Consider the following 27,698-nt stretch of genomic DNA (forward strand, 5'->3'; position numbering starts at 1 on the left):
GTCTGCTGAGCTGTGTATCTAATCCTATCCTGTGTGATACTGTCTGCTGAGCTGTGTATCTAATCCTATCCTGTGTGATACTGTCTGCTGAGCTGTGTATCTAATCCTATCCTGTGTGATACTGTCTGCTGAGCTGTGTATCTAATCCTATCCTGTGTGATACTGTCTGCTGAGCTGTGTATCTAAGCCTATCCTGTGTGATACAGTCTGCTGAGCTGTGTATCTAATCCTATAATGTGTGATACTGTCTGCTGAGCTGAGTATCTAATCCTATAATGTGTGATACTGTCTGCTGAGCTGAGTATCTAATCCTGTGTGATACAGTCTGCTGAGATGAGTATCTAATCCTCCCATGTGTGATACTGTCTGCTGAGCTGTGTATCTAATCTTCCCATGTGTGATACTGTCTGCTGAGCTGAGTATCTAATCCTCCCATGTGTGATACTGTCTGCTGAGCTGAGTATCTAATCCTCCCATGTGTGATACTGTTTGCTGAGCTGAGTATCTAATCCTATCCTGTGTGATGCTGTCTGCTGAGCTGTGTATCTAATCCTATCCTGTGTGATACTGTCTGCTGAGCTGAGTATCTAATCCTATAATGTGTGATACTGTCTGCTGAGCTGTGTATCTAATCCTATCCTGTGTGATACTGTCTGCTGAGCTGTGTATCTAATCCTATCCTGTGTGATACTGTCTGCTGAGCTGTGTATCTAATCCTATCCTGTGTGATACTGTCTGCTGAGCTGTGTATCTAATCCTATCCTGTGTGATACTGTCTGCTGAGCTGTGTATCTAAGCCTATCCTGTGTGATACAGTCTGCTGAGCTGTGTATCTAATCCTATAATGTGTGATACTGTCTGCTGAGCTGTGTATCTAATCCTATCCTCTGTGATACTGTCTGCTGAGCTGTGTATCTAATCCTAACATGTGTGATACAGTCTGCTGAGCTGTGTATCTAATCCTATCCTGTGTGATACTGTCTGCTGAGCTGTGTATCTAATCCTATCCTGTGTGATACTGTCTGCTGAGCTGTGTATCTAATCCTATCCTGTGTGATACTGTCTGCTGAGCTGTGTATCTAATCCTATCCTGTGTGATACTGTCTACTGAGCTGTGTATCTAATCCTATCCTGTGTGATACTGTCTGCTGAGCTGTGTATCTAATCCTATCCTGTGTGATACTGTCTGCTGAGCTATGTATCTAATCCTATCCTGTGTGATACAGTCTGCTGAGCTGCTGGATCCACGCCCCAGTATCTAAGCCTGACGCCGGGCTCTAGTGACTCTCAGGGGCCACACAGATGAGGCGCAGGGGCCCCAGCCCTGACGTTGCTCCGAGCTCAGAACTGGCTGCAGCCGGCTGGCGTTTAGCTGACATTCCTGAGATAAGTCTGCAGCCGGCCGCAGCCACCGGGGACCGGTTCACCGAGGACTCGCCAGGACCACGTATCCAGGAGACGGCAGCTGCTCCATATCACACCCTGGATAATCGGGTGCTCGGCCCCCAATAAACAAATGCATCCAAAAATCTACGGACGACCATTGGCCCTAACCTCCAGCACGGGGGCCCCTGCACTGTGAGATGGTGGATTCATTAGGGGGTCCTTTAAGAACAGTCCCTGCTGTGAGTCTATGTCGCGGCTCAATCACTGGCTGAGGGGTGACTGAAGATCGCGGACACGCCGGCGGAGCTGGAGCCAACCGCTAATATCTGGCTGCAAAGATCACTAGTGCCTTTTTTTCCCCTCTCTGGGAAAACCACATTTCCGTTTTTCACTGACGCGCGCTGTCCGCATTTTCTGCAGACAGCATACCCATTGAGTTGCATGTGTCTGTCCACAGATCGGTATATTGTACGGACCATGCACTAATTGTGATGAGGACAAAACGCACCCATTGAAGTCTATGGGTCTGTGAAAATCATGGACACAACAGTGATGGCATCCGAGGTGCGTCCGTTTTTCACTAAAAACTGACAGATGTCAGACGGAGGGTAAAACCAGACACACGGACCGAACACAGATCCTTCTCGGACATCTTCACGGATGAAACAAGACTTGAAAATGACACAGAAACGTGGACAACTGAATAGAAAATTGTTACAAAGTATAAGGCCCCTTTCACACGAGCGAGTTTTCCGCATGGGTGCAATGCGTGACGTGAACGCACAGCACCCGCACTGAATTTTTTTTTTTCCGCATCAGTTCTGCGTTACGTGAGAATCGCAGCACGTTCTATATTCTGCGTGGCCTGGCCCCATAGAAGTGAATGGAGCTGCATGAAAAACGCATTGAATCCGCAAGCAAGTGCTGCTGTGATGTGTTTTTCACTGATGGTTGCTAAGAGATGTTGTTTGTAAACATTCCGTTTTTTGAAAAACGCATTAAATGCATTGCACCCGTGTGGAAATAACTTAACCGCATAAAAATGGACTGCACACGCAAGCAAAATCGCACGATTTCCACTGAACACACCCGGACCTAATCCGTCACACCCGTGTGAAAGAGGCCCAACACTGAGAGGTCAGTTTATTCATACATTTCCAGGAGGAACAACAGAGGAACAGCACAATGCAAAGTTCTAATTAAAGGTGCTCCAGAATAATATTTTCGTAGTGGGTGTCAATATTTACTAAAAAACAGGCAGGAATGCAAACCGGTCCAGCGCGGGCTCCAGCGCAGTCACTGTGTCCGGGGGCGTCACTCAGCTGCTGCCCTGCTCCAGCTGAGGAGGAGCGATGCGGCTGCGCAGCAATGACGTCAACCGCGGTCCATCCGCTGATCATCACTTATTTCATATTGGAGCCGATTTAAAAATGACTCATTGACTCATTGGCCAGACAACCCCTAATGGCGTGAGAGTCTGCAGTCGTCAGGCCATGCTGGGGGTTGTAGTGCACCAGCCAAAGGTTACAGGTTGTACATTGTGCGCCTGCTGGTCATTATCTGTAATAATGGAGGTGCTGATCCAGAAGATTCATGAATTGTGGTTCTGCCTCGTGTCAGAACTTGTAATAGATGAAATGGATCGCAGGGAATGTAACGCCCCCCCGAGCGAGGCCGCCATTAATATATAACCCTCCCGATTAATGTATAACTCCGGGAAAAAGACATACATCTTAATAATGGCCAATGAAAGCTGCTACTGAACATAAGAGCAGAGAGGTGGGGGTCCCGAGGGGGGCATACCTGCATTATTGCTGTATCCATGTCACATGAGCTGCTGTACATTCCACTGCTGAAACCCTCTGTGCTGCTGGGAGGACCCTGCTCCTTCCACTATGTAACTCTGATCCTGTGACCCCCCACAAGATCAGCACACTCCTCTCCTGAAATCCTCTGTGCTGCAGGGAGGACCCTGCTCCATCCAGTATGTAACTCACACCCTGTGACCTCCACAAGATCAGCACACTGCTCTCCTGAAACCCTCTGTGCTGCTGGGGACCCTGCTCCTTCCACTGTGTAATGCAGTCACTGTCCCCACACGCTGCAGAAAATATCTGAAATGGACGGGCAGTGCGGCTTTAAATCCTCAGATGTGAATCAGTGTGATTCACAGGATGCAATCCACACGTGGACAGATTTTGTTGCAGCAGCCACGGTGGAAATCCCACCATTTGTGAGTGGCCCCAATAGCTTCGGCTCATCGGAGCCAATACATTCTAACTGTACGGAGCGCTCGCTGAGTACAGTATTGGACCGAAGTTTTATGCAAATAGACTTCGGATGTTTCCTCTTAAGTCGATTGCTCATCCCTAGTCCTGATCCATGGACACTGATATCACCCGCTCAATACTAAGGAAACCCTGAGAACATGAGCGGCAGGTGGCCCCTGAGGGCCACGACCGATACAACCACAGAAAATACATGTTATCGGACTGGATCCAGCAGAACCGGCGCCCCTTGACCTCCTGGCAGCGCTCTGGTCATCCATCACTAGAAGAACAGAACACATCAAACTTTCGAGGAGGTGGAAAGAACAATCGCCGATCCTGCAGTCTCCACCCACCAGCTATTCTTAGCCGTGTGACGAGCCGCGCATCGGGACGCAATGTTCTGCATTTTTTTTTATATATACTAAAGTCATTTCCTGGACCATTAACCATCTGATCTACATTCAGCCGCTCATTAAGTTTTGCTCCAGGACTCAGCTCATTAAAGGTTAAAATGCAACAAAGCGGCGGGGCGGGCGATCCTGCATAGAAACCATCAGCGGTAATGAGAAGTGGGGGTCGGCAAAGTCCACACCTGGGGCAGGAGGCGACCAGTCACCTTAAAGATCAGACAATGTAGCAGATTCCCACAAGGCAGAGGTCGTGACATTGTAACATTGGCCTCCTTGTTATGGCCACGTTAAAAGAATCCAGGCTGAACGGGCACGCTGCGCCACGCTGATCTGCCAGGTACCTTGCAGTGCACCCGGCTGCCCGTTTCCCAGATATGGAAGTATCCGCCACTGTGGCATCCATGGGAACCAAGATGGTGCAGTGGTTTAATCCCGTGACAGTGTTTTTTGACCCATCCTCGTCTGTGTTGGCGCCAGACAGTAGTTTAACCAATCCAGCGGCTGCAGAGATTGAGGCCATGGACAGGTAAGATGATAAAACTCCAAGACCGTGGACGTGGCGGCCACAGCATTGTGACCAGCAGCTCAGGTCTCCAAAAGCTACACGTGGACTTGTGCGCCCATTCAGCCTGGATTCTTTTAGAGTGGCCCCTAAAAGCAGTGTTCCTCCACTCCAGGCCCTAGGGCCACCTGCTCAATACTAAGGAAATGCTGAAACCTTAGGGCTCAAGCACACAAATGCATTTTTGTCCGTATCCGAGCCACAATTTTTGCGGGTCGGATGCGGACCCATTCACTTCAGCGGGGTTGCAAAAGATGCGTAGAGCACAATGTGCGCCATCCGCAAAAATACAAACCATGACCTATTCTCATCCACGTTACAGACTAGGATAGGACTGTTTTATAGAGGGCAGGACGTGCTGTTCGGCTGGTATCACTGCTGAGACCAGGGACTGGCTGCAGTGGTCAAATAGAAGTACAGCAATCATTACTGGGGGCCACGGGCCAGTGCTGGGGGTTGTACGCAGTGATCACTGATTCAGCGAGGTCAGATTGACCAAAATCACATGTGAAACTGGCCCAAGGGGGATTCACATAGGATTTTGGTGCCTTTTTGCAGCAAACCGGTTAGGCCTCTGTCACACGGCCGTAGCGCTCCTGCAATACACAGGGCACCGGCCACGTGCATTCCGCATAACGGATTCGGACCCATTCACTTCAAGCACAAGGTTGTCTAGGTGCTTTTTTTTTTAAGAAACCACCAACAGTGACCGAGGCCCGACCACCAACAGTGACCGAGGCCCGACCACCAACAGTGACCGAGGCCCGACACCATCTCCTTTTCATGCAGAACTAAAACGTGACGACCATTTAAAGACACGGCACGATTCTGAAAGGTCTTGAGAATGGGGTTTACATCAGGTTCTAAACAAAAAAAAGTGTATACAAGACCATTATATGATGACTAGTATTAGCCTCTGTTCTTTACACTGCAGCCTGTATCCAGGGGCATGGGGAACTATGCATAATGGGAATAAGCACTAAACCATTTTATATGTCGCCCCTTTTAGCACACATTACTGCATCCTTACGAGTCGCCCTGGAAGCAGCGACGTCTTCTCACCGGACACACGTTACATTTCACAATATTCTGTATTATGTAAAATCCGCGATTCTGCGTTTGCAGTTTACGACCTTCGCCCCACTTCCCGCTCCTCACAATAAAGCACAAAGTCTCGACTCTTTTGTATAAACAGGTTTATTTGCATTTAATACAGATTCCAGTTCTAGAAGGTTCCTGTAGAGCTGAAGTCAGTGCAAAATCTGCTTCATCCACTACACGTACAAAACACGATTCCCAGTGGCAGTAATGGTTCAGTCATCGACGCAGAGAGTTCTGATTAATGGACAAGAAACCTCGAAGCAAATAGAAACCCGACCCCCAAATATAAAACATTAGGCACCAGGAAGGAAAACAATAAAGACGACACCTTCACCTCAATAGAATCCTCCAGGAAACAGATGACCCCAAAGAGAAATGGCGGGAGCCTGGGGGGTAAGAGACGCAAGGCGCCGACCCTCCGGACGGAACCCGAACGCTCAGGCCGGCTGAGGTCCCCCCATGCGCCACAGAAGAGAGGGAAAAATGTAACAGATGGAAGAAGAAAATCCCACAAAAAACCTCGATATGCAGGGTGAGCACTTGCACTCGGATTCTACGTCAGCCCTGAACACCCACAAACCTCTGGTGCCCCCATCTTATTGCGTTATACCCAGCACCATAGTGAAATCCTCCGTCAGTAATGCTAGGCAGACATGCTCAACGTTTCCATAACAAGGGCTACTTTGTTACTTTGTAGTAGCCAAGCTCCCGCCCCCGAGGAGCAGCCATAACCAAATTACATCAAGGACCGTTCCCTGCAGCAGCCAATTCCCGAACCAACCCAGAAAGAGTCGATTTCTACATTCAGATGGAAATGACTGCACCTATGGGGTCATGTGAGCTCGCGGACCTGGAGCTACTGCTGCTTGTTCAGCTTCTCCGCTGCACAGGGATTTATCACTTGCTGTAATCTTACTGGGACTCATTTACTACTTCAGACGAGGAGGAAGATTATACAAAGGGGCATCACATGTGCCTGCCTTATTCTGTACGGATGGCAATGTGACCTGAGTGCAATGGCTCCAGCGCTTCCCCAGGTAACGAGTGGCTCAGATTTTTGGGATCACGATAAGACACCGATCCCTGAATTGTGAGGTCTCCAGCAGTGTTGGGGGAAGGGGATTTGCAAGGCACAAAAATCTATCAGCAGCTTGTAAAACCTGACACAGCAAAATGTTAATCGGGGAGCAGAAACTCGTCCGCGCTCATTGGGATCCAGACAAGACGAGCTGTGCCAGGTAGAAGACTCAAGTTTACCAGAGGTCCATGTCCTACATAGCGTAGATCCATGACCTACAAGACCCCTGGCCCCATGTAGTGTGCGCAGTACCTCAGAGAGTGCAAAGTGTACAAGAAGCACAGACGTAAAGACAAAAAACATTTTTTGCAGCAAGTGTGTATGTGGGGGGGGGGGGGGCAATACATGGATTTCCCAGGTAGTGTATATACATACATTCGTGGTCTGCGCCATCAGTGGGCATTGTGCAGGCGCCGTACAGCAGCACAGGGACACTGCGCTGGTGAACGGGCGGCAGAGACTACATGGAAGGCACGACGGATCCTGTACTTGTACAATTCCTTCTCTCATAGGGGTCCGGAGTTTTACCTGGGGTCCAGTGTTTGGAAAGCTTCTGGTATGTACATGATTACAAGGCCCGGATCCCATATTTACATCTGTACATCTCAGCCGCGAGACGCCTGCCGGGCACCGGGTCAACAAACCTAAGGATTTCCGGATACAATGTCTGCATTCCGGATCTATGCTGCTACGCACTGACGGGGGCTCTGGGGGGGGGTTGTTCACTGGCCACTTGATGCCCCCGCAGCAGAGTTTAAAGTCTTTATCTTGACAACGTGGAGGAGATCTCACTTTAGGATGATGTGATAACCAGCGCCATTCTCAGCTGCAAGACAGAGCACAGCCATGATTAATACAGGCAACGAGGAAGACCCCCACAGACCACCAGCCAGGCCTCAGAGCACCCACCTTTCATGGTGCCGAGGATGAAGCAGGTTTCATCCTGGAAGTTCTGGATCATCTGAGGAAGAGATTGAAAATGTGACTTTCAGAGACCAAAATAAATAAATGCTTTGTTTTTAACTCTTTTATTGGAACAAAACCACTAACCCAATACGGGGTCAGCCCCCCTGCCCCCCCCCCCCCTCTGGCCCCCCAGGGACAATACCTATTCACACAACCAGATGGAAATAAGAATAACTCAATCTATATTACGGTTAACGCCAAAGTCTCAAATCCCCACAGATCAAGCCCTGTAATCCCGCTAAGGTAGCCGTTCCATGCCCAGTTAAATACGTGGAGGGCAGCCTTGGTGGGGCCATCCAAGGGCCCCAAATCTGCTCTATTAGCTGAAAAGGTTTCTCCTTTGATATACGGCCCTTTCTAGTCCAATATCCATCCTGTTAATATCTATAATCGCAGGAGGCAACGGCTGAATCCAGAGTCTGATGGTAACTTTCTCGCGTGACGCAGCAGTCGCTGTATCTCCGCACAGTAAGAGGCCTTCACGCGCTGCAGAAATGTCCACAACCAGAAATGTGTTCTAATCATGTGGATGGGGCGGCAAGCCTTTGGATTCCTGTAAGCCCCAGTCTGGTGAATCAGCAGAAGATCTTATACAGTCCTGATCAAAAGTCTAAGACCACTTGAAAAATGGCAAAAAATTCCTATTTTACATTGTTGGATCTTAACCAGGTTCCAAGTGGAGCATCAACATGCAACAAGAAGAAATGGGAGGGAGACAGAACATTTTTTGAGCATTTAATTAATTGAAAATAACAATTAAACTGAAACAGGCAGTTTTTCAGCTGATCAAAAGTTTAGGACCAAATCTGTGCAAAAATGTGGATTCATTGTCTGTCAGGTAGTCACACGTTGTGATGGCAAAGGCAAACTCTCCCTTTTTGAACGTGGTCGGGTTGTTGAACTGCATAAGCAGGAGCTCTCACAGCGCGCCATCGCTGCTGAGGTGGGACGCGGTAAGACAGTCATTTGGAATTTCTTAAATGATCCTGAGGGTTATGGAACAAAAAAGTCAAGTGGAAGACCCAAAAAAAATATTTCACCAGCACTGAGCCGGAGGATCCAATTGGCTGTCCGTCAAGACACTGGACGATCCTCGACCCAAATTAAGGCCCTTACTGGTGCTGACTACAGCCCCATAACCATCAGACGGCATCTGAGACTGAAGGGCTTCAAAAACAAAAAATGTCTTCAAAGACCTCGTCTCCTTGAACGCCACAGAACTGCTTGTTTGGACTTTGCAAGAGAGCACCAAACATGGGACATTCAAAGGTGGAAGAAAGTTTTATTCTCTGATGAGAAACAATGTAACCTTGATGGTCCTGATGGTTTCCAACGTTACAGGCATGACCAGCAGATCCCACCTGAGATGTTTTCTAGGCGCCACAGTGGAGGGGGCGCCATAATGGTCTGGGGGGCTTCTTCCTTCAGTGGAACAATGGAGCTTCAGGAAGTGCAGGGGCGTCAAACGGCCGCTGGCGATGTCCAGATGTTGCAGAGAGCATTCCTCATGACTGAGGGCCCTCGTCTGTGGGGTAACAGGACAACGCTACAGTACACAATGCCCGCAGGACAAGGGACTTCTTCCAGGAGAATAACATCACTCTTTTGGCCCATCCTGCGTGTTCCCCTGATCTAAATCCAATTGAGAACCTTTGGGGATGGATGGCAAGGGAAGTTTACAAAAATGGACACCAGTTCCAGACAGTAGATGGCCTTCGTGCGGCCGTCTTCACCACTTGGAGAAATGTTCCCACTCACCTCATGGAAACGCTTGCATCAAGCATGCCGAAACAATAACGGCGGAGCTTCTCATTACTGAGCTCATGTTTGGAAGTTGGATTTCTGTTTTGGGGGGGGGGGGGGAAGGGGTTTAGTTTTTTTTTTGGAGGTGTGGTCCTAAACTTTTTATCAGCTGAAAAACAACCTGTTTCAGTTTATTCGTTGTTTTCATTAAATTGAATCCTCAAAAAGTGTTTTGTCTCCCTCCCATCTCTTCTTGTTGCATGTTGAAGCTCCACTTGGAACCTTGTTAAGATCCAGCCATGATACATAGGATTGTTCGCCATTTTTCAAGTGGTCTTAAACTTTTGATCAGGACTGTACAATCTTCAGTATAATCCGTGAAGTGTTTGGGACAACCTAGGAGCTTCTGCGAGGGCTGACCGAGGCAGCAGGGCCAGGACATTCATGAACATTACATTATCCTGTACTGATCCTGAATTACATCCTGCATTATACTCCAGAGCTGCACTCACTATTCTGCTGGTGTAGTCACTGTGTACATACATTACATTACTTATCCTGTACTGATCCTGAGTTACATCCTGCATTATACTCCAGAGCTGCACTCACTATTCTGCTGGTGCAGTCACTGTGTACATACATTACATTACTTATCCTGTACTGATCCTGAGTTACATCCTGTATTATATACTACAGAGCTGCACTCACTATTCTGCTGGTGCAGTCACTGTGTACATACATTACTTATCCTGTACTGATCCTGAGTTACATCCTGTATTATACTCCAGAGCTGCACTCACTATTCTGCTGGTGCAGTCACTGTGTACATACATTACTTATCCTGTACTGATCCTGAGTAATATCCTGTATTATACTCCAGAGCTGCACTCACTATTCTGCTGGTGCAGTCACTGTGTACATACATTACTTATCCTGTACTGATCCCGAGTTACATCCTGTATTATACTCCAGAGCTGCACTCTGCATTCCCCGTGTGCTTAGTATGTAACATCTTGGAGATGTCAGTCAGACAGATGGCCACACTGGTACCACACCTGTGCTCTATGTCGGCCATTTGTATATATTTCTAAGCAGAAGCCATAGTTTTCAATCCACTGGTTAGATCTGGAGATAAGGGGCCACGTACACCTGCCGCTGCTCAGCCCTGTACCCCCCCACTACTGGGATAAGATACCCGACTGGTGGCAGCTGAATAGTCTGATCTCTATGGCCAGTTTCATGGAGATTTCTGTTCAGGGGTCACGTTTCCAGCATGTAATGGAAGAGGACGTGGACTCACCTCTGTGCTTACAACCACGTGGATCCCAGTCGGTCCCCGTCTATAGATCTGGTTGATTTGCTGCGGTGAGATTGTATACAGGTTCGCAATCTTCTCCATTAACTCCAGAGCAGTCAGCTCTTCCAAGAAAATGGCATGGTACACTGCAGAGAGAGCACGTCGTCATCAACCAGGCCGAGCGGCAGAAACACGCAGGACGCGGTGGATACAAGAGGGTGACTAAAAGGGCACAGACGTCTCCCCAGATTGCCCCGAGGCACGGTACCTTCAGCAGGGGCACCACTCTTTTTGGGGGGTATTGAGCCTGCACTATGGTCAGAGAAAGCCGTGTCAGGAAATACAGACCCAGAGACAACCCTAACCCTACAATCCGGAGATGAAACGCACAAGGACTCGTCCCCGTCACCCCCAGGACTGCGGGTTCTCATTTTGCCCGGGCTGGACACCATCCCAAGATTCTGGAAAAGCCCCTACATAGAGGCGCCAAGTAATATCTGTACAACACGGTCCACACAACAGAGCCCGTGTACGACACCCCACACCTATAGCTCACTCATGGAAACACTTGGAAAAATAACGTGTCCAATAAAGGGTTAATGCATAGCGGTCACCTACCACACACAGCGGAGTTGTCAGCCTCCCGTTTGTGCTGTGGGACGGATCGGTTCTGCTCAGATTCGTGGCAGACATAGATGGTCAGCCGGGGCCGCACATTCCTGCAGGAAGAGACAAATGAGGTTCGCCCCCCGCAGCTGATTGCCCCCCGCAGCTGATCGCCCCCCCGCACCAGGCCTGTACCTACCTTCCCTTCACTGCATTAAAGAGCCGGATGCCGTCGGCCGGGCCACAGACCTGGACGAAATCGTCTTTGCTCATCTTTAACAAGTCAGCGCCTGTAGAACAAAATCCATTAGAGGAGCCGGTAATCACCTGGTGATAGTTATTAAAACGATCTAAAGCGCATTTTAGATCCAAAAATGAAAGAATCTGCAAAAATAAATCTAAAATGGCTGCCAGACTTCTCGCAGGCTTCAGCTGACAAAACACCAGCGTACAGTTCATATAGAGAGCTGCATCCTGGGCCGGAAACAGTCAGCATGTAGACAGGCACAGCCATAAATGGCGCACGCACGTCCCCATGAACAGCGCCCACATAAAACAACTGGAGGGGCGACCGGACGTACCGCAAAAACTGGAGAGCAGCCGGCAGTACTGTGGGAAGCGGTTGCGCTGAAGCCACTGCTGCACGTCCTGGATGGTCGCCGACGGCACAAGATGCTGAAGGAAGGAGGAGATGGGACAAGAAATGAGGTCCCCCGAAAATGAAGTAAAAAGTCACTGAAAGCAGAGGATGGAGACCACGGCAATTACCTTCCCCTCTGGAGTCCAAGTCTCGTTATATCCAGGAATGGCTTTCTATGGAAGATAAATACTGTTAACCCCTTAATGACAGGGGGGGGGGATCCTAAATGATAAAACACTGAATTCTGTGCACGTGCTGAAATGCTACCTGCCGTCAAAAGACACTGGGAGGTCATTAAGAGGTTAATGAAACAAAGTATAAAGACTGAACACAAGTAACCAAGGCACAAGACAATGGGGGGTCCCCACTGCACCCGGTGACGTGGACGCTATTCTCCGAGTACACATCCCTCTAAGGCTACTTTCACACGTTTTTATTTTCCGGCACTGAGTTCCGTCCTAGAGGCTCAATACCGGAAAAGAACTGATCAGTTTTCTCCTAATGCATTCTGAACGCAGAGCGATCCGTCCAGGATGCATCAGGAGGTCACTGAACGGAGGAAACACTGCAGCATGCTGCGGTATCATCTCCGTCCTAAATTCCGGGTCATTAATTTACATTGAAATGTATTAGTGCCGGATCAGGCATTAAAAATACTGCAATGCTGGCAAAAATGTGGAAAAAAATTATATATTATATATATATATATATATATATATTCGGATCCGTTTCTCCAGATGACATCCGGAAAGACTGATCCGTTCTTGCAATGCATTTGTAAGACGGATCCGCATCAGTCTATAAATGCTGTCCGTTCGCGTGCAGCTTGCCGGATCACTCTGTGAAAGTAGCCCAAGACGGGACGCCAGATTCTGACTGTTGGAATTCCGGTGAATTTAGGCGGCAGTAATGATGCATTTTTATTGTGAAATAAAGCCGGCCGAGATCAGCCACCAAGCGCCGCTTCTTTGTAGGGAAAAGGTTGCAAATACTTCTCATACTTACATCGTTCTGCAGCACAGCCGGCTCCACCTGAGGGGTTGGAGAACAGTTGCTAAAAAAAAAAAATAAAAAAAAAAAGCAAAAACATGAGAAACAGGATCCGGAGCAGGAGCGACGAGCGGATCAACCACGTGCCGCTGTCCACAGGAGCAGTGCTGAAAACCTGCTGACTCAGCCGGAGAAAAGCACCAACACCAGGAACCTCATGCAGAAGCCAAGCACAGGCGGCAGCAGCAGCTCCCTGCAATCTATTACACCTATAAATCACTACCAGACCACTTATAATGGAATAGCAATTACACAATTCCAAAAGACAAATAACATAAAAGTGGTAAAAAGAGGATTCAAGTGCAGGGAAAATGGCAACACCTGGAGGGAGACCACAGCCGATAAACAGTCCATACAGACGTCCATGTGCTAGGCAAAAATAATTAAAGTGCAAGTGTATGAGAAACTATACAAAAGTCAATTAGACAAAGAACAGTTATCCATGTTGTGCTCCCTCCAGGATGGCGCCAGTTAGGGATGTGTATCCCATAGTTGTGGCAATATTTGGTTTATTATATTATACTGTTACATTGTGCTCTATTATACTATATGACACTATGTTAGACTATGACACTGTTACATTGTGCTCTATTACACCATCACATGATCTATTATACTATGACACTATTATACTATGTGACACTGTTACATTGTGCTCTATTAGATTACGCCATCACATGCTCTATTATACTATGTGACACTTACATTACCCTATATTATACTATGTGACACTGTTACATTGTGCTCTATTACACTATATTACATTGTGCTCTATTACATTACACCATCACATGCTCTATTCTACTATGACACTATATTATACTATGTGACACTGTTACATTGTGCTCTATTACACCATCACATGCTCTATTACACTGTCACATTCTAGGACACTCGATCACACCACTCGTCTACACGAGGAGACCATCCGGCGTACCCTTCTCCGATGTGGAAGCTATTCGGGGAGCTGCTGTATCCCGGGGAAGAGGAGCTGTTGGACTGATAAGGCAGATCCGGCCAAGGCGAGCACTAGGAAAAATCAGGACACAAAGATGATCACCACCAGGTCTTAAAGGGCCAGTACAGTCTTCTGAAAATAAAACTTCTCTAATGCATTATAGAACATTTCTAATGGCCCCTGCCTTCAATGCTGTAAAGGTTAACGACTGTCCTTCTGTTACAATGTGTCATGGTAGGTTTGTGCTGCCATGTTTTGCGCACAGTGGATTGTCTACACTGATACACTAACAAACAGCAATTAAAAAAACTCCATTCAGATCACTTTACTTCAGTCAGATCTAGAGCCGTGTGCAGAATTCTGAGGCTTCTCTACAATCTGCAATCAGCCCGGCCGGCGTAACCGTGCTCCGGGTTCCCACAATGCACTGCTCTGCGAGCAGGAAACCTGCAGGACTGAGCGCAGCTCTGGAGGTGACTGGAGCAGGACACACGATGGCTCCTCACCTCGGTCAGAATGGTGGTCTCATATGATGGCTGATACTTCTCCCTCTCCTGCGCAGTCCGTTTTTCGATCTTCTCCCGATCAGTCTTCTGTTTTCTGTCTGCTCCTTTGGGCTACCAAAGAACAATCAAACGGTCACTTGCTGTAGGCCTCAGACGTGTCAACCAGATATTACATAGAAGAGCTAGTCGAGGTTGTCACAGCCCCGGCCCCTGGATGATCAAATCTACTGCCAACAGAATGCACAGCGACACGTTACAATACAGAGGCCGTCACCTCTCGAGCAAGGACAGGTAAGTCCCCGCGCACCCTCCTGCTGGGCGGTTGGCTGCATTCTCTTGGTTAAATATTTAACTAAAAGCAACATTTTGGCCGCAGCCGAGTGAGGCCTGGAGCAGGTCCAGAAGACCTGGCGACACCATAGCTCCACAGGAACGAGGACAGGCGCATGGCCGACATCTACAGGCTCAGAGGGGCCTCAACTGGTGTCAGCAAATCCTGCCGCACAGGTAACACTGCAAATACTTCACTTCCTGGGGATCATGACCGCAACGCTGAGGCACATTCATTGTAGAAACTTCTGTAACTGAAAATCCATTCCATACCTGTGAAGGCACGATTACTGCAACACGTGCAAGAAATCTGCAGTGCGCGAACATAACCGTACACAATGTATTACATTCTACAGAGGCCGTCTCCTGTCTGCTGGATGAAAGGAGCTGTTCTTCCCACCTCTGATGACTGCACAGAATGGAAAGTGACCAGTGACCTCTGTGCAAGCAGAGAATGACTGGGAAAGTTCAGCTTTGTTGTGGAATAATGAGTGCAGCTCTGGAGTATAATACAGGATAAGTAATGTATGTACACAGTGACTGCACCAGCAGAATAGTGAGTGCAGCTCTGGGGTATAATACAGGATGTAACTCAGGATCAGTACAGGATAAGTAATGTATGTACACAGTGACTGCACCAGCAGAATAGTGAATACAGCTCTGGAGTATAATAAAGGATGTAACTGAGGATCAGTACAGGATAAGTAATGTATGTAACAGTGACTGCACCAGCAGAATAGTGAGTGCAGCTCTGGAGTATAATAGAGGATGTAATTCAGGATCAGTAATGTATGTACACTGACTGCACCAGCAGAATAGTGAGTGCAGCTCTGGAATACATTACAGGATCAGTATGGGAGAAGCAATGTAAACCATGTACAGTTTCTATAGAAAAGCATTAATGTTCTGACTTGTTCTGTCCCCATATTTCAGAAGGACTCTGGATAATAAATGTAACGATCACTTTGTCAGATTCCATCATTCACCTTGAAGACCTTGATCTGGCAGCTGGCCGAGTGTAAATGTTCTGTGTATTCTCCATTCTCGTTCTGTTTGAACGTGTCAATCTGGATCCTAAACGGCACGCCCTTCTCTCCTCCGTGCTTTCTAGGTGTGAACTCTGTGCTGATGCAGTGCACCTTCAGACAGTGAAGAGGTCAGGGGTCAGAGGTGAATGCAGAATTTAAGACGAACTGATCACTTCCATAGTAAATCCCGCTACCTGAATGAACGCCGAGGCTCTTTTGCTGGGATCCCACAAGAACTCTATAGTATTCAGCCGCGTTGGGCTCGCTCGGGGATCCAATATACCGACAGACAGTGGGATATCTGTAAGGAGCATTAAACACACATCAGCTCAGGGGGGGCTTATGGTAAAGGGTCTCAAGCAGAGGAGCAGGACAGTGTAAGGAGGCGCGCGACACTCGTACAGACCTATGTCAAGGATGCGATCTCCAGGCCGGCTCCATTTCCAGCCTTCTAACTGCTGATGCTCGGTGTACTGCAGGCGCCGGTCATGGAACACTACACGTATGATGCTCTACAACACAGGAGAAAGCATCAGCCGCCTGGAGGTCGGTGGCACAGAAGCACAGCGCTCATCATCCGCAGCCTCCTACCTTGATATGCTTACTACTCAGATCCTGGAATTCTCCCAGTTTTCTATTGTCCAGAAGGCGAACTTCATAAGATTGTCCTGGAATTAATGAGACAAACCCCGGATCAGCCTTCACTAGAAATGCAGTTACTGATTTACTAGGTCGCAGTCGGGGAACATACATCTGGATAGGTGACGGGCCGCAGGCATTCAACACACAGGGTCACTTCTAACATACCGAAAACAGACGAGTGGCCCGTAGACCACCAACACAAAATAACTGGGGAGTTGGGAGGTAAAACCGTTGTCCCAGTAATAACTGGTCTCTCATTTTGCATACCCTGTACCCAGAGGAGCGCTGTCTGGACCTAGACTCCTCACGCTGTTCAGACGCTCTCCATAAGACATGGCATCCCCCCAAATCCTGGGCTCAGAGGTCTTCGTACAGATGACACCCAATGCATTTCACCACCAGTTAGTGTCCTCCATTCATCAGACAACCAGTGACTCACACATTATGGAGAAACCTCTTATGAATGGGGGCGCACGGACGATGGGGACCATTTCCCAGATGGACGTCTTACACAAGGCTCATACTGAGTGCTGACACCCGGCCAAGAAATGACAGAGGCTCCAGGTATAACATAAACCCAGGGCAGTAGTCAGATCCGGCCCTCCTGACGGGCACTGCCAGGACACACGTGACCCCTTATCACTGGCAGTAAACCGCCCGCGGAGCAGAGTGTTCCAGGTAACAGGCTATTCCACCCATCAATGACGAGCAGTTGCCTATAAAACGCTCGATGCCTAGTAATTAAATCTGTTCTCTGCAATTACTTTGTTTTCAGACCAGCAGCCAATTCTTTTGCCAACTGTTGCAATCAGGACAAGAAAGTAACATTGTAATACTAGTATCAGCGTGGTAGGACCTCCCATGTGAACGAGCTCCTACAGGCGGGCACGACGTTACAAGGAGAACAGATAGAGATCCAGATTACTCAGATTCTCCACCTAAATGTATACAACAACCCCGGAAAAGGACCAGGACAAGCCTGACAATCTGACAGCTGGGCATGGGGGGTACACTAAACCAGCAGCCGGCGTGGGGAGGTGGTGCTAGACTAAACCAGCGGCCGGCACGGGGGTACACTAAACCAGCGGCCGGCTTGGGGGGGGGGGGGGGGAAGGGAGGTGGTGCTAGACTAAACCAGCGGCCGGCGTGGGGAGGTGGTGCTAGACTAAACCAGCTGCCGGCACGGGGGTACACTAAACCAGCAGCCAGCTGGGGGGAAGGGAGGTGGTGCTAGACTAAACCAGCGGCCGGCACGGGGGTACACTAAACCAGCGGCCGGCTTGGGGGGGGGGGGGGGGGAAGGGAGGTGGTGCTAGACTAAACCAGCGGCCGGCGTGGGGAGGTGGTGCTAGACTAAACCAGCTGCCGGCACGGGGGTACACTAAACCAGCGGCCGGCTTGGGGGGGGGGGGGGGGGGGGAAGGGAGGTGGTGCTAGACTAAACCAGCGGCCGGCGTGGGGAGGTGGTGCTAGACTAAACCAGCTGCCGGCACGGGGGTACACTAAACCAGCAGCCAGCTGGGGGGAAGGGAGGTGGTGCTAGACTAAACCAGCGGCCGGCACGGGGGTACACTAAACCAGCGGCCGGCGTGAGGGGGGGGGGGGCGTCTCACCCTGCAGCCAGCAGAGGGGGGGTTTAGGGTTTTACACTAAACCAGCGGCCGGCAGGAGGGGTTACACTAAACCACTTTAATTTAGAATTTCAGCTCTATTGTTTGTATGTGAAATGTTGTGCAGCCATTTTTTTTTCCCAATCAACCACGTTTGCTTGATGGACATGCACCCGTGGGATGCGCTCCTCTAAATTTTCTTGTAGTAACACAGTAACAACCAGAAGCTGGGGGGGGGGGGTGATACATTGTAACAAGCAACAGCTAAGGGAGATCTCCTAACAGCAGCCGGGGCCATGCACTAAACCACTGGCTGCAGGGTGAGACGCCAACTACGGACACGTTGTAAGAAGCAGCGTTGGGGCAGGAATTACATAGCGTCCAGCCTGTCAGGATACTCGGCATCTTATGCATGGGGCAGAGACTTTACGAACCGCAGCTTTATCTACAATTAGATGAGGATACAAGACATGACAGCGCCAGATTTCAGAACGCAATCACACCATGATTTAGTCACTCACCCATCAGACAATATCCCAAGGCGATCCGAGGGGCTCAATCTTACAGCCAGCAGCACCCGTCTCACCCACACACGCAACATGCCAACCGCACACATGATTCTCCAATCACAACAAACATTAAAGAAACGAGTTACTGATTTCTACGGATTATCTATTCTCTTTGGGGGGGGTCAAAGCTCTGGATCCCTACAAGCAGGTTCATGAGAAGGGACCCTCCTCCGGTATAAGACTCAATGCAAATAGGTAGAGGGAGAAAAGCAAAATAGATACCTGTGAGAAGGGAGAAATGTTAGCATCACCTCCATATGTTGTACATCAGGAATTCTCTACCCACCCACCTACACAATGGTAGCAGGGCGCGGGTCTCTGAGTATCACCCAAGCAGGCCAATTCTTTCTCAAGTACAAGCTTTTCTCCACAGGGAAACAGGTGAAAGAAAACAGGTCAGAACTGGGAAAACAAAAGACTCCCTCAGATTGGCAAACACAAGGACACAGAAATCATAAAGAGCGGGTGACGGCGAGCGATCCTGCAGAGACGGCTGAGGTCACACACACATTACACGGGATCCCCAGAAATGACTGATCGGATACAATGTGTCTGGAAGTCTGATTCCCCGGGGGCCACATCTCCGTTTCTTCAGAGCCCACTGAAGGCCAAACATTCAGGGCACTAGTCCCCTCGGCTACGCCAGCAGATAGACGACAACTTTTCACTCATTTGAGAGCCTTCCATTTTTTTGTAATCAAGCCAGCCATGTCCTGACATGAAGCTCAAGGTGTTGGTCACATTACAGCAAAAATTGCAAATCTTACTTTGAACCCTGAAGAAACTGCGGTTCAGGTAAATATATGGGCAGGAGATGCAAATTTAGGGTAGTAGAAGCTCCATCCTCCTCCATACCAGGGGCCAGGCCTGTGGCTCCCCACCAGTTCTGCAGCTACAAATCACATCTCATAGCTCCACAAGCAGGTGGAAAGCCAAAGGCTTCATGACCCCACTGAGACAGTCATTGCTGGGGAGTATGAACAGCGGCGAGCGACAGGCCCCGTGCAACGAGAAATGGCGGAACGGGATATGACAACTTGGCGTTAAGATGGAATCTCAGCCCAGGAAGCAGGATTCTCATCTCCTCAACCCCAGGTTGTCCATATCCGTTCCATCCCAGACTAGATGTAAACCATGTTCTGTAGTCCCTGCACTGACCTGGTCACAGCCGCGGGCACGCAGGAGGGTCAGCAGCCACACCTGCGCCATTCAGCAAATACTATGGAAGAAACTGGAGATGGTCCTGTTTGTGGTCTACAAGGCAGAGCCTGGGCATGGCTAGGTAGCACCACTCAAGATGGCAGCTAGCCTCAGAGAAGCTTCATAGTCAGAAACACTTAAAGGGGTATTCCGGTTGCATCAAGTTATCCCCTATCCACAAGATTAGGGAAAACTATTAGATTAGTGGGGGTCCTGGGACCCCCACTGATTATGAGAACAAGGCTGACCGGCCACTCCCTTGATTTCTATGAGGGTTCTGGAGAGTAGAGTGCTCACCCATCTCTGGAACTCCAATAGAAATGAATGGAGCGGCTGCACTCCTGTGAGACCGACTGCTCCATCCAGGAGGTATGGGCCCCCTTCTGGTGAACGGTTGGGGGTCCCAGCGATCTAATAGTTATCCCCTATCCTACTTTATACAACAGGAATATCCCTTTAAAAGGAAACCTCCAGTCAACTAGGACACTCACATGGCCCCTCAGGAGCTCCTGGCCAACACATTAGAAGACACTGAGCTCCTTAAAGGGAATTCAACCAAATATCCAGAAGAAGCAGCTCTGCACCAATACATGGAATGGAGTTGAAGAAGTGGATTCTCCCAAGTTTCTCAGAACAAAGTTTCAGCTCCTCCATGGAGCCGGGCCCTTCTGCGAGACACAGGGGATACATTACTTACTGGTCTTCTGTACATTGACTATACTCCGTATATATATATTGGTCAGGGGTCTACATCTCTACTCTGGCGCTATGTAACAGGGCAAGTCTCTGCAGGACAGGGAAAAGTAAAAAAAGTGTCGCCACAAATGCATTGCCGTGGGTGGAATCGGCAGAAAGAACTGACGTGTGTACCTAAAATCTGCAACTCCTGATCAATGGTGCCCTATACAGGCCTCAGCATGGTAACATCATGCATGTCATACGACATGAGCTCTTAAAGGGTCACCTGTATTTTAGCCCCGAGGCCTCCCAGCCCATGATGCAGGGCCCCGTACATAAGTGCACCTGTCACACAGGGCCTAATACTATGCAACAGGATCTGGGGAGATCTTCAATGGGAACATCTTGTCTCACTGGCCAGAGAAAGCCACAAGACGCTCAACCGTGAAGACTTAATCTGCGTCTTCCATTACTAGAAGGTACAAATTCTGGGGACACTGAGCAGGTTAAATGGTGGGCAGCGCCATGGATTCTGGGGACACTGAGCAGATCTATTGTGGGCAGCGCCATGGTCACAAGACACAGAAAGCTCAAACTGGTGCACAATACTGCAGGCGCTGCCCAACCCTCCGCCCTATGGGGCTAAAATCACAGCTCTGACATTGTGCGGACAGACGGATGAACTATTGTGAACAGCAGCGCGTGGACAAATACCGTACAAAATATCGTCAACTCCAGGGGACCCGTGCGGCCATAGAAGCACAACGACCTTGGGATTGTCCGAGGTGGGATCGGACCCCTCGTACGTCAGCATCACTGTAGGCAGAAGGGCCTACCTCATATCATCAGGGCAAGCGAGGCTCCACAACATAGCCAGCTACAGGCGAGTGGTTGACGTACCCGACAAGAGTTAAGAGTTGGCGGCACTAGGATCTCGGCATTTCCAAACGCAGTGCGGCTCTTTCAAAAAGATTTTATGGTTGCATAGGAGCTGCAGACGACAAGGGGACATGCACCCTACATACAAACCGTGGACACCAAGCGGCCCCTTGGTGCACTGGCCACATATCCAGCATTTGTGTAATGAATGTAAGTCGGGGGGATAATCGATTCTGTTCTACGTCCTAACAAAGGAGCCGGCGCAATTCTGAGGGGGGGGCTGCACTAAGGAATAAGCTAGGAGATCAGAGCCAGAGGGTCGGCTCCTATCCACCCCGGCGACTGAGCATCCAGATTCAGCCATAATCCTGTAAGTGTGTAATGGAAAGGGTTAATTGCATCCAAACAGAAGATGATGTACATTCTATAGGCTCTTCTACGACATGCATATTGGGCTGGGGAAGCTCCGGCCACTTACCCTGGTTGAGATAGGTCAAACTCTCTTCATGCAGCTTAATAGCGGGCGAAGTGGCTGTACATAGGACATACTGGAAGGGGGGCAGCTTTGCATCCGTGTCGGGAGAGAGGTGATGATGCTCCTCTTGCTTAAAAATTGGTAAAGTAAGGACGTCACTAGAATAAGAAAGAGAGCAGCGTCAAATACTCTGCAGGATCTTCACAAGTCTGAACTTCAAAGAGTTATAGAATCTGACAAAGTTTTCACAAACTGAGAACTTCTCCCACGTTCTGCAAGTGATAACCTGACCATTTCCAGCACGTGGCAGATGAGGGGTTAAAGTGGAGGCAAAGACTCAAGACAGGGTGAAAAAATGGTGTTTTGCTCTGATCCAAACTTCCCACAACTTCAGCTTCATGCAGATTTAATGACATCACTGTTCGGCCCAAATTCCCCAAATTTCATTTTACTGCTGTGCGGCGCTGGAGCTCAGCAAGACGCCGAACGCCTTAATCCACTTCATTATGCAGATCCGATGCTAAGGAACATTCACCGCATTAATCCCTGCGGCTGGATCCCAGCTTTAGGTTTATTTTCTCCCCTTTAACCCTCCGAGGCCTGCGACACGAGCAGAAAGTTGACTTTCCGCATAACCTGCATAATCCAGAACATGGTGAAGATTGATGATGTCGGCTGCCCACGAGACTCCGCTCGTCAGGATCCATCCAGTTCAAACAAGAGCTGAAAACTAAAAATATCTCCCAGAATGCAGCAGGGCCGGCACTCGCCAACCCTGACGCAATCACGCCTCCATTTACATGTCAACACCCAGGACGCGGTAGTACATCCGTAACAAAAGCGACTAATTTTATTTCAATTTTTCTCAAGCTCAGGAGATTGGAGCACAAGAAAAGAATTCCCACAATAAAACCTCCAATTTCACTGTCCGTGGGACCCCCTCAGTTATAAAAGACCCCAAAAATAGTGCAATCGGCCAAAAACACACAAATTTGGCTTTCCGTTTCTGAGATCCGTTCAGGGCTCTCACACGCGGTCCAAAACGCATCAGTTTGCCTCCGTTTCGTCTCCATTCCGCTTGCAGCGTTTGTGTCCGTCTGACGAAACTGAGCCAAACGGACCCGTCCTGACACAATGCAAGTCAATGGGGACGGATCCGTTTTCTATGACACAATAGGAAACGGATCCGTCCTCCATCGACTTTCAATGGTGTTCAAGACGGATCTGGCCATGTTAAAGATAATACGAACGGATCCGTTCTGAACAGATGCAGACGTTTGTATTATCTTAAAGGATCTGTCTGGGCAGATCCATGACGGATCCACACCAAACACGAGTGACAGTCGCCTTTACTGGTTTTTTCTATAGCTACATAATACGACACCGGGACAGGATTTCCGTCTCTATTTACGCGACGTTCAGCGGTTGACCGGTCCAGCAATGACTTGTGTCTACAGATATCTTGCCTATAACCACAATATATGAGCAATGTCATACGGCTTGTGCAAAGCAGGACTATTTTTGTTGTGTTCCATAAGCTTGGTGATGAGCGCACCGCCAGGTCTCGCATTATATGGTGAACAGGAAACATTGTTGGAGAGGAAGCTTCTCAGTGCCGGACACATTGTAACATTGTCGCCATTCATTATACATCGCTGACACCTTCATCTGCCTACAAAGTGAGGACGAGTCCATGCTACGGTTTTACCTTTTGCCTGATCAGTCAAAATGACTGAACTGAAGACGTCCTGATCGGATCGCTCTCTATTCAGAATGCATGGGGATAAAACTGATCAGTTCTTTTCCGGTATTGAGCCCTTTTGATGGAACTCCGTGCCGGAAAAGAAAAACGCTAGTGTGAAAGTGCCCTAAGTTACCTGGATTTTAAAATCCACAGCATGTCAGTTGTTCGCACCATTTATTGCAGTTTTGGTGCACGGATTTGTGTTTTTTGTGCGCAGGCTCCCTAAGGACATGTTCACACTGCTAAAATCTGCCACTGGTTCCCCAGCAACTCCACCAGTTTCCCCATTGACTTTAATGTTAAAAACTCCGCCTTGTGCTCAGTGTAAAACGGTGGAGGTTTTTCAGTAGATTTAGAGAGGGAGCGGTGACTTCTGGAAGCATTGATTGAGGATTTCATAGAAGTCAATGGGGAGCAGAGAAATCTCCACCAAATACTCTTACATTCTTTTAAAAACGCCTTAAAGTGACACCAAAAACAAGCCGTTTTCTGCTGTGGATCTGCGTGAACGCAGCCCATGGGCTTTCTGTTTGAGGCAATCCTTACCGGCAGAGGTCTCGCCTGACGTGGTGTAATGCTGGTGGCCATCAGGGTTGTCAACCGGCCAAAGATTTCTGGACAGTAAAATGGGCAACTGGTTTCCTTGGAGGAAAATTATTATAAAAAAAAAAAAAAAAGAAGCTCTGGCGGTGATATTTTAGGCTGATGTGTAGATTTGGCGGTAATTATTTTACAGCTGAGTAAATGCGGTAATAAGTTCTCAGTAACAGACAGATTACTTACAATCCAAGAGCCGCTGCCTGTGCGCGATTCTGGTCGGCCACACATTGAGCTTTATGGGAACAACCTAAAATTGGCACCTAATGTGGAGGGGGGGGGGGGGGGGGGCAGAGGATGAGAGTTGTGCAATGATCCACAATCTGCAGCTTGACCAGAAAGGGACCCTAAGATACGGCGCGGGCCGTCAGACAACATCCCTGCAGATCTTAGTTTCTGGTGGATTTGAATTGCAAAAGGTGAAATCTGTCACTTTGCTGGTAATTTATTACGCTGCAGTTTTTCCGCACAAAAGTAGAGAAATAAGCCCAATGTTTGACCTGAACGTGCGCAGGACACGGCGGACGCCTTACCCCGTAACATGGAGACATTAAATCCCATGCCGATTACAGAATGAAGGTAGGTTCTGCAGTCACTACAACTCCCAACCTCTGCACGCTCTCATACAACAGCCCGGATGGCGTGAAATGCGCTCATTACCACCGTTTATCGTGTCGGGAACATTACACAGAGTCAGGGCAGCGACCATCACAGATCTTCCTCTGTTGGAGCCAGATTTCATCTGCGGGACACGAGGGGTGAGGCGAGGTCACCACGCATTTCAGGTCATGCCAGATGAGGACAGACGTTGGCAGCGCACAGAACCCTGGCAAGTCTCCCCAGCCCTGATGAAGGACAGAAATAGACGTGGAAAGTCGAGCTCCAGCCGCGTCAGCCAACAACCAGAGGCGATCCAGAGTCTGCTGCAAGACGTCTTACATAATATCGGAGGGAGAGGAACAGGGCCGAGTGTCTACATCCCAAAATACCGGAGACCGCCACTGCTAAACTAACCGCAAGAGGTGCAACTCCGCGGTAAAGACTCTGCTCAGTGGAGAAGAGCCTGTCCACCCCGGGTGCGACCACCCGCCCGCAACGCTAGAGCGTTCAGACGCAGCAATGAAAGACGTATACAGCGAGCGCCAAGGATGCAAGTACGCAGTAAATCCTCCAATGCTGTCTTAACAGGACATTTCAGAGAGAAAGTTCCAGACACGTCCGCGGCGAGAGGAGCGGACGGACAATGCAACCAAAAACAATAGACAATAATCGTCCGAACATTTCTGACACCAACAATATCGCCGTCAGTAACCCAGCTTTCCTACAGTCCTGAACGTCAGATGGCACGTACCTCCCGGACAGACAACGCATTAGCAGGGAACGGACACTGCGCCAGATTAGGAGGGTAAGAAGCTGCAGACTTTGGTGCGTGCCATTTCTGTGCGAAAATGTGCAACTTTCCACGATTTTACACCGCGACACCATTTTTTGAAAATTAGGAGTGGTTAACCATTTATTGGACACAAGCCAGATCTATCAAATGCAACTTTAGCAAAGTCGATCCCCCAAAGGCGCAATCCTACTCCAATAGGGGTGGCCTAAAAATCTGGAACATCTCTAGACGGAAATTATGAATTTAGCGTAAATGACCGCAGCGCAGACTCTCCCCCAGTGATAAAGTCCCCCCCACAGAGGCGAGTGCCCGCCGCAGTGCAATCTGTAGACTCCGTGTTGGCTTTACAAACCTGCCCTATCGCTCTTGATAACCCCACGTTTTATGTATTTGCACAGGTCAGGCGGCCAGGGATGCATGTGGATTGTGCACGAACATCTGATCAATACAGACGGCTGCAAGTTATTCCGACAGGGACGGCAGCGTAAAGCGCCACATGGTAGGGGCTCCGTCTACAGCGCGACCCTCACTGCAGAGGACCGGAGCACAATCGCCCCCCCCCAGCAGGTCGCAGAGCCCAGGGGCCACAATCGCCCCCCCCAGCAGGTCGCAGAGCCCAGGGGCCACAATCGCCCCCCCCAGCAGGTCGCAGAGCCCAGGGGCCACAATCGCCCCCCCCAGCAGGTCGCAGAGCCCAGGGGCCACAATCGCCCCCCCCAGCAGGTCGCAGAGCCCAGGGGCCACAATCGCCCCCCCCAGCAGGTCGCAGAGCCCAGGGGCCACAATCGCCCCCCCCAGCAGGTCGCAGAGCCCAGGGGCCACAATCGCCCCCCCCAGCAGGTCGCAGAGCCCAGGGGCCACAATCGCCCCCCCCAGCAGGTCGCAGAGCCCAGGGGCCACAATCGCCCCCCCCCAGCAGGTCGCAGAGCCCAGGGGCCACAATCGCCCCCCCCCAGCAGGTCGCAGAGCCCAGGGGCCACAATCGCCCCCCCCAGCAGGTCGCAGAGCCCAGGGGCCACAATCGCCCTCCCCAGCAGGTCGCAGAGCCCAGGGGCCACAATCGCCCTCCCCAGCAGGTCGCAGAGCCCAGGGGCCACAATCGCCCTCCCCAGCAGGTCGCAGAGCCCAGGGGCCACAATCGCCCTCCCCAGCAGGTCGCAGAGCCCAGGGGCCACAATCGCCCCCCCCAGCAGGTCGCAGAGCCCAGGGGCCACAATCGCCCTCCCCAGCAGGTCGCAGAGCCCAGGGGCCACAATCGCCCTCCCCAGCAGGTCGCAGAGCCCAGGGGCCACATCGCCCTCCCCAGCAGGTCGCAGAGCCCAGGGGCCACATCGCCCTCCCCAGCAGGTCACACATGGGTCACCCTGTAGAGCATGCACCCCGGGTGGATCACGGTCAGGGATGGGGAGCTAAAGGTCACCTTAAGGGGCTGCCAGGTCCTATCTGTATGAACGATCTCTGCACAATGACAAGTTCTGCAACTTCCATAAACTTATGAAGTATAACACAAAGTATATCGAAGTTGCAGAACTTGGCATTATAAGAAAACCATTTTCCAAATCTCTGCTTGCTGTCAGTGAATTGAAACTGTGCCAATCAGAACTGATACATTGTAACAAAACAGGGAACCCCTGCTGCTCCAGAGCTGACACACTGTGACAACCCCTCAGCTGTGCAGCGTTCGGTGGCCCCGCACTCACCGCAGGTAGCTTCCGCTCGGGTGCTGGTTGTAGTGCTCAGGCTGCGTGTGCCAGAAGAGCATTTTCAGCCGAATGATCCGGGAGCAGGACACGATCCAGAGCACCGCCGACCCTTAGAGCGCGGACCCCTCTAGCTGGAGCCGGCAGTGTGCGCTGTCTACAGCGGGGCTGCCCCTGTCATACCGAGGACACCGCTACCGCCCAGCGCAGCCCGTCCTCCTCCCGAGCCCCACAGACCGCACAGGACCGCACACCGCCACGGAGTCACTGCATCTCCCCA

At 49.9% G+C, this 27,698-nt stretch overlaps 1 protein-coding gene across 1 annotated transcript; it reads right to left on the bottom strand.

Moving 5' to 3' along the window:
• Nucleotides 1-5,807: 5,807 nt before the first annotated feature.
• Nucleotides 5,808-27,698, bottom strand: TFCP2L1 (transcription factor CP2 like 1). The gene is made up of 16 exons (XM_040440941.1): nt 27,419-27,698; nt 21,988-22,142; nt 16,523-16,599; nt 16,338-16,443; nt 16,126-16,232; nt 15,890-16,042; nt 14,574-14,684; nt 14,047-14,138; nt 13,065-13,113; nt 12,188-12,232; nt 12,001-12,094; nt 11,619-11,709; nt 11,432-11,532; nt 10,817-10,959; nt 7,717-7,768; nt 5,808-7,633 (listed from the first exon to the last, which is right to left on the bottom strand). Exons 1-16 carry the CDS (start codon nt 27,478-27,480, stop codon nt 7,596-7,598), a joined length of 1,476 nt encoding a protein of 491 aa, XP_040296875.1. The 5' UTR covers nt 27,481-27,698; the 3' UTR covers nt 5,808-7,595.

This window comes from Bufo bufo, chromosome 7 (assembly GCF_905171765.1).
Source record: "Bufo bufo chromosome 7, aBufBuf1.1, whole genome shotgun sequence".
NCBI lineage: Eukaryota > Metazoa > Chordata > Amphibia > Anura > Bufonidae > Bufo > Bufo bufo.

Bases quoted from the DNA above. Each gene is read 5' to 3' on its own strand.
- TFCP2L1 (XM_040440941.1), bottom strand. From the start codon at position 27,480: ATGCTCTTCTGGCACACGCAGCCTGAGCACTACAACCAGCACCCGAGC. The intron at 16,233-16,337 runs GTCTGTACGAGT...TGCTCCTTACAG, and splicing joins AGATCGCATCCTTGACATAG to ATATCCCACTGTCTGTCGGT. The intron at 7,769-10,816 runs GTGAGTCCACGT...TCTCTTCCTCAG, and splicing joins ACGTGGTTGTAAGCACAGAG to ATGATCCAGAACTTCCAGGA.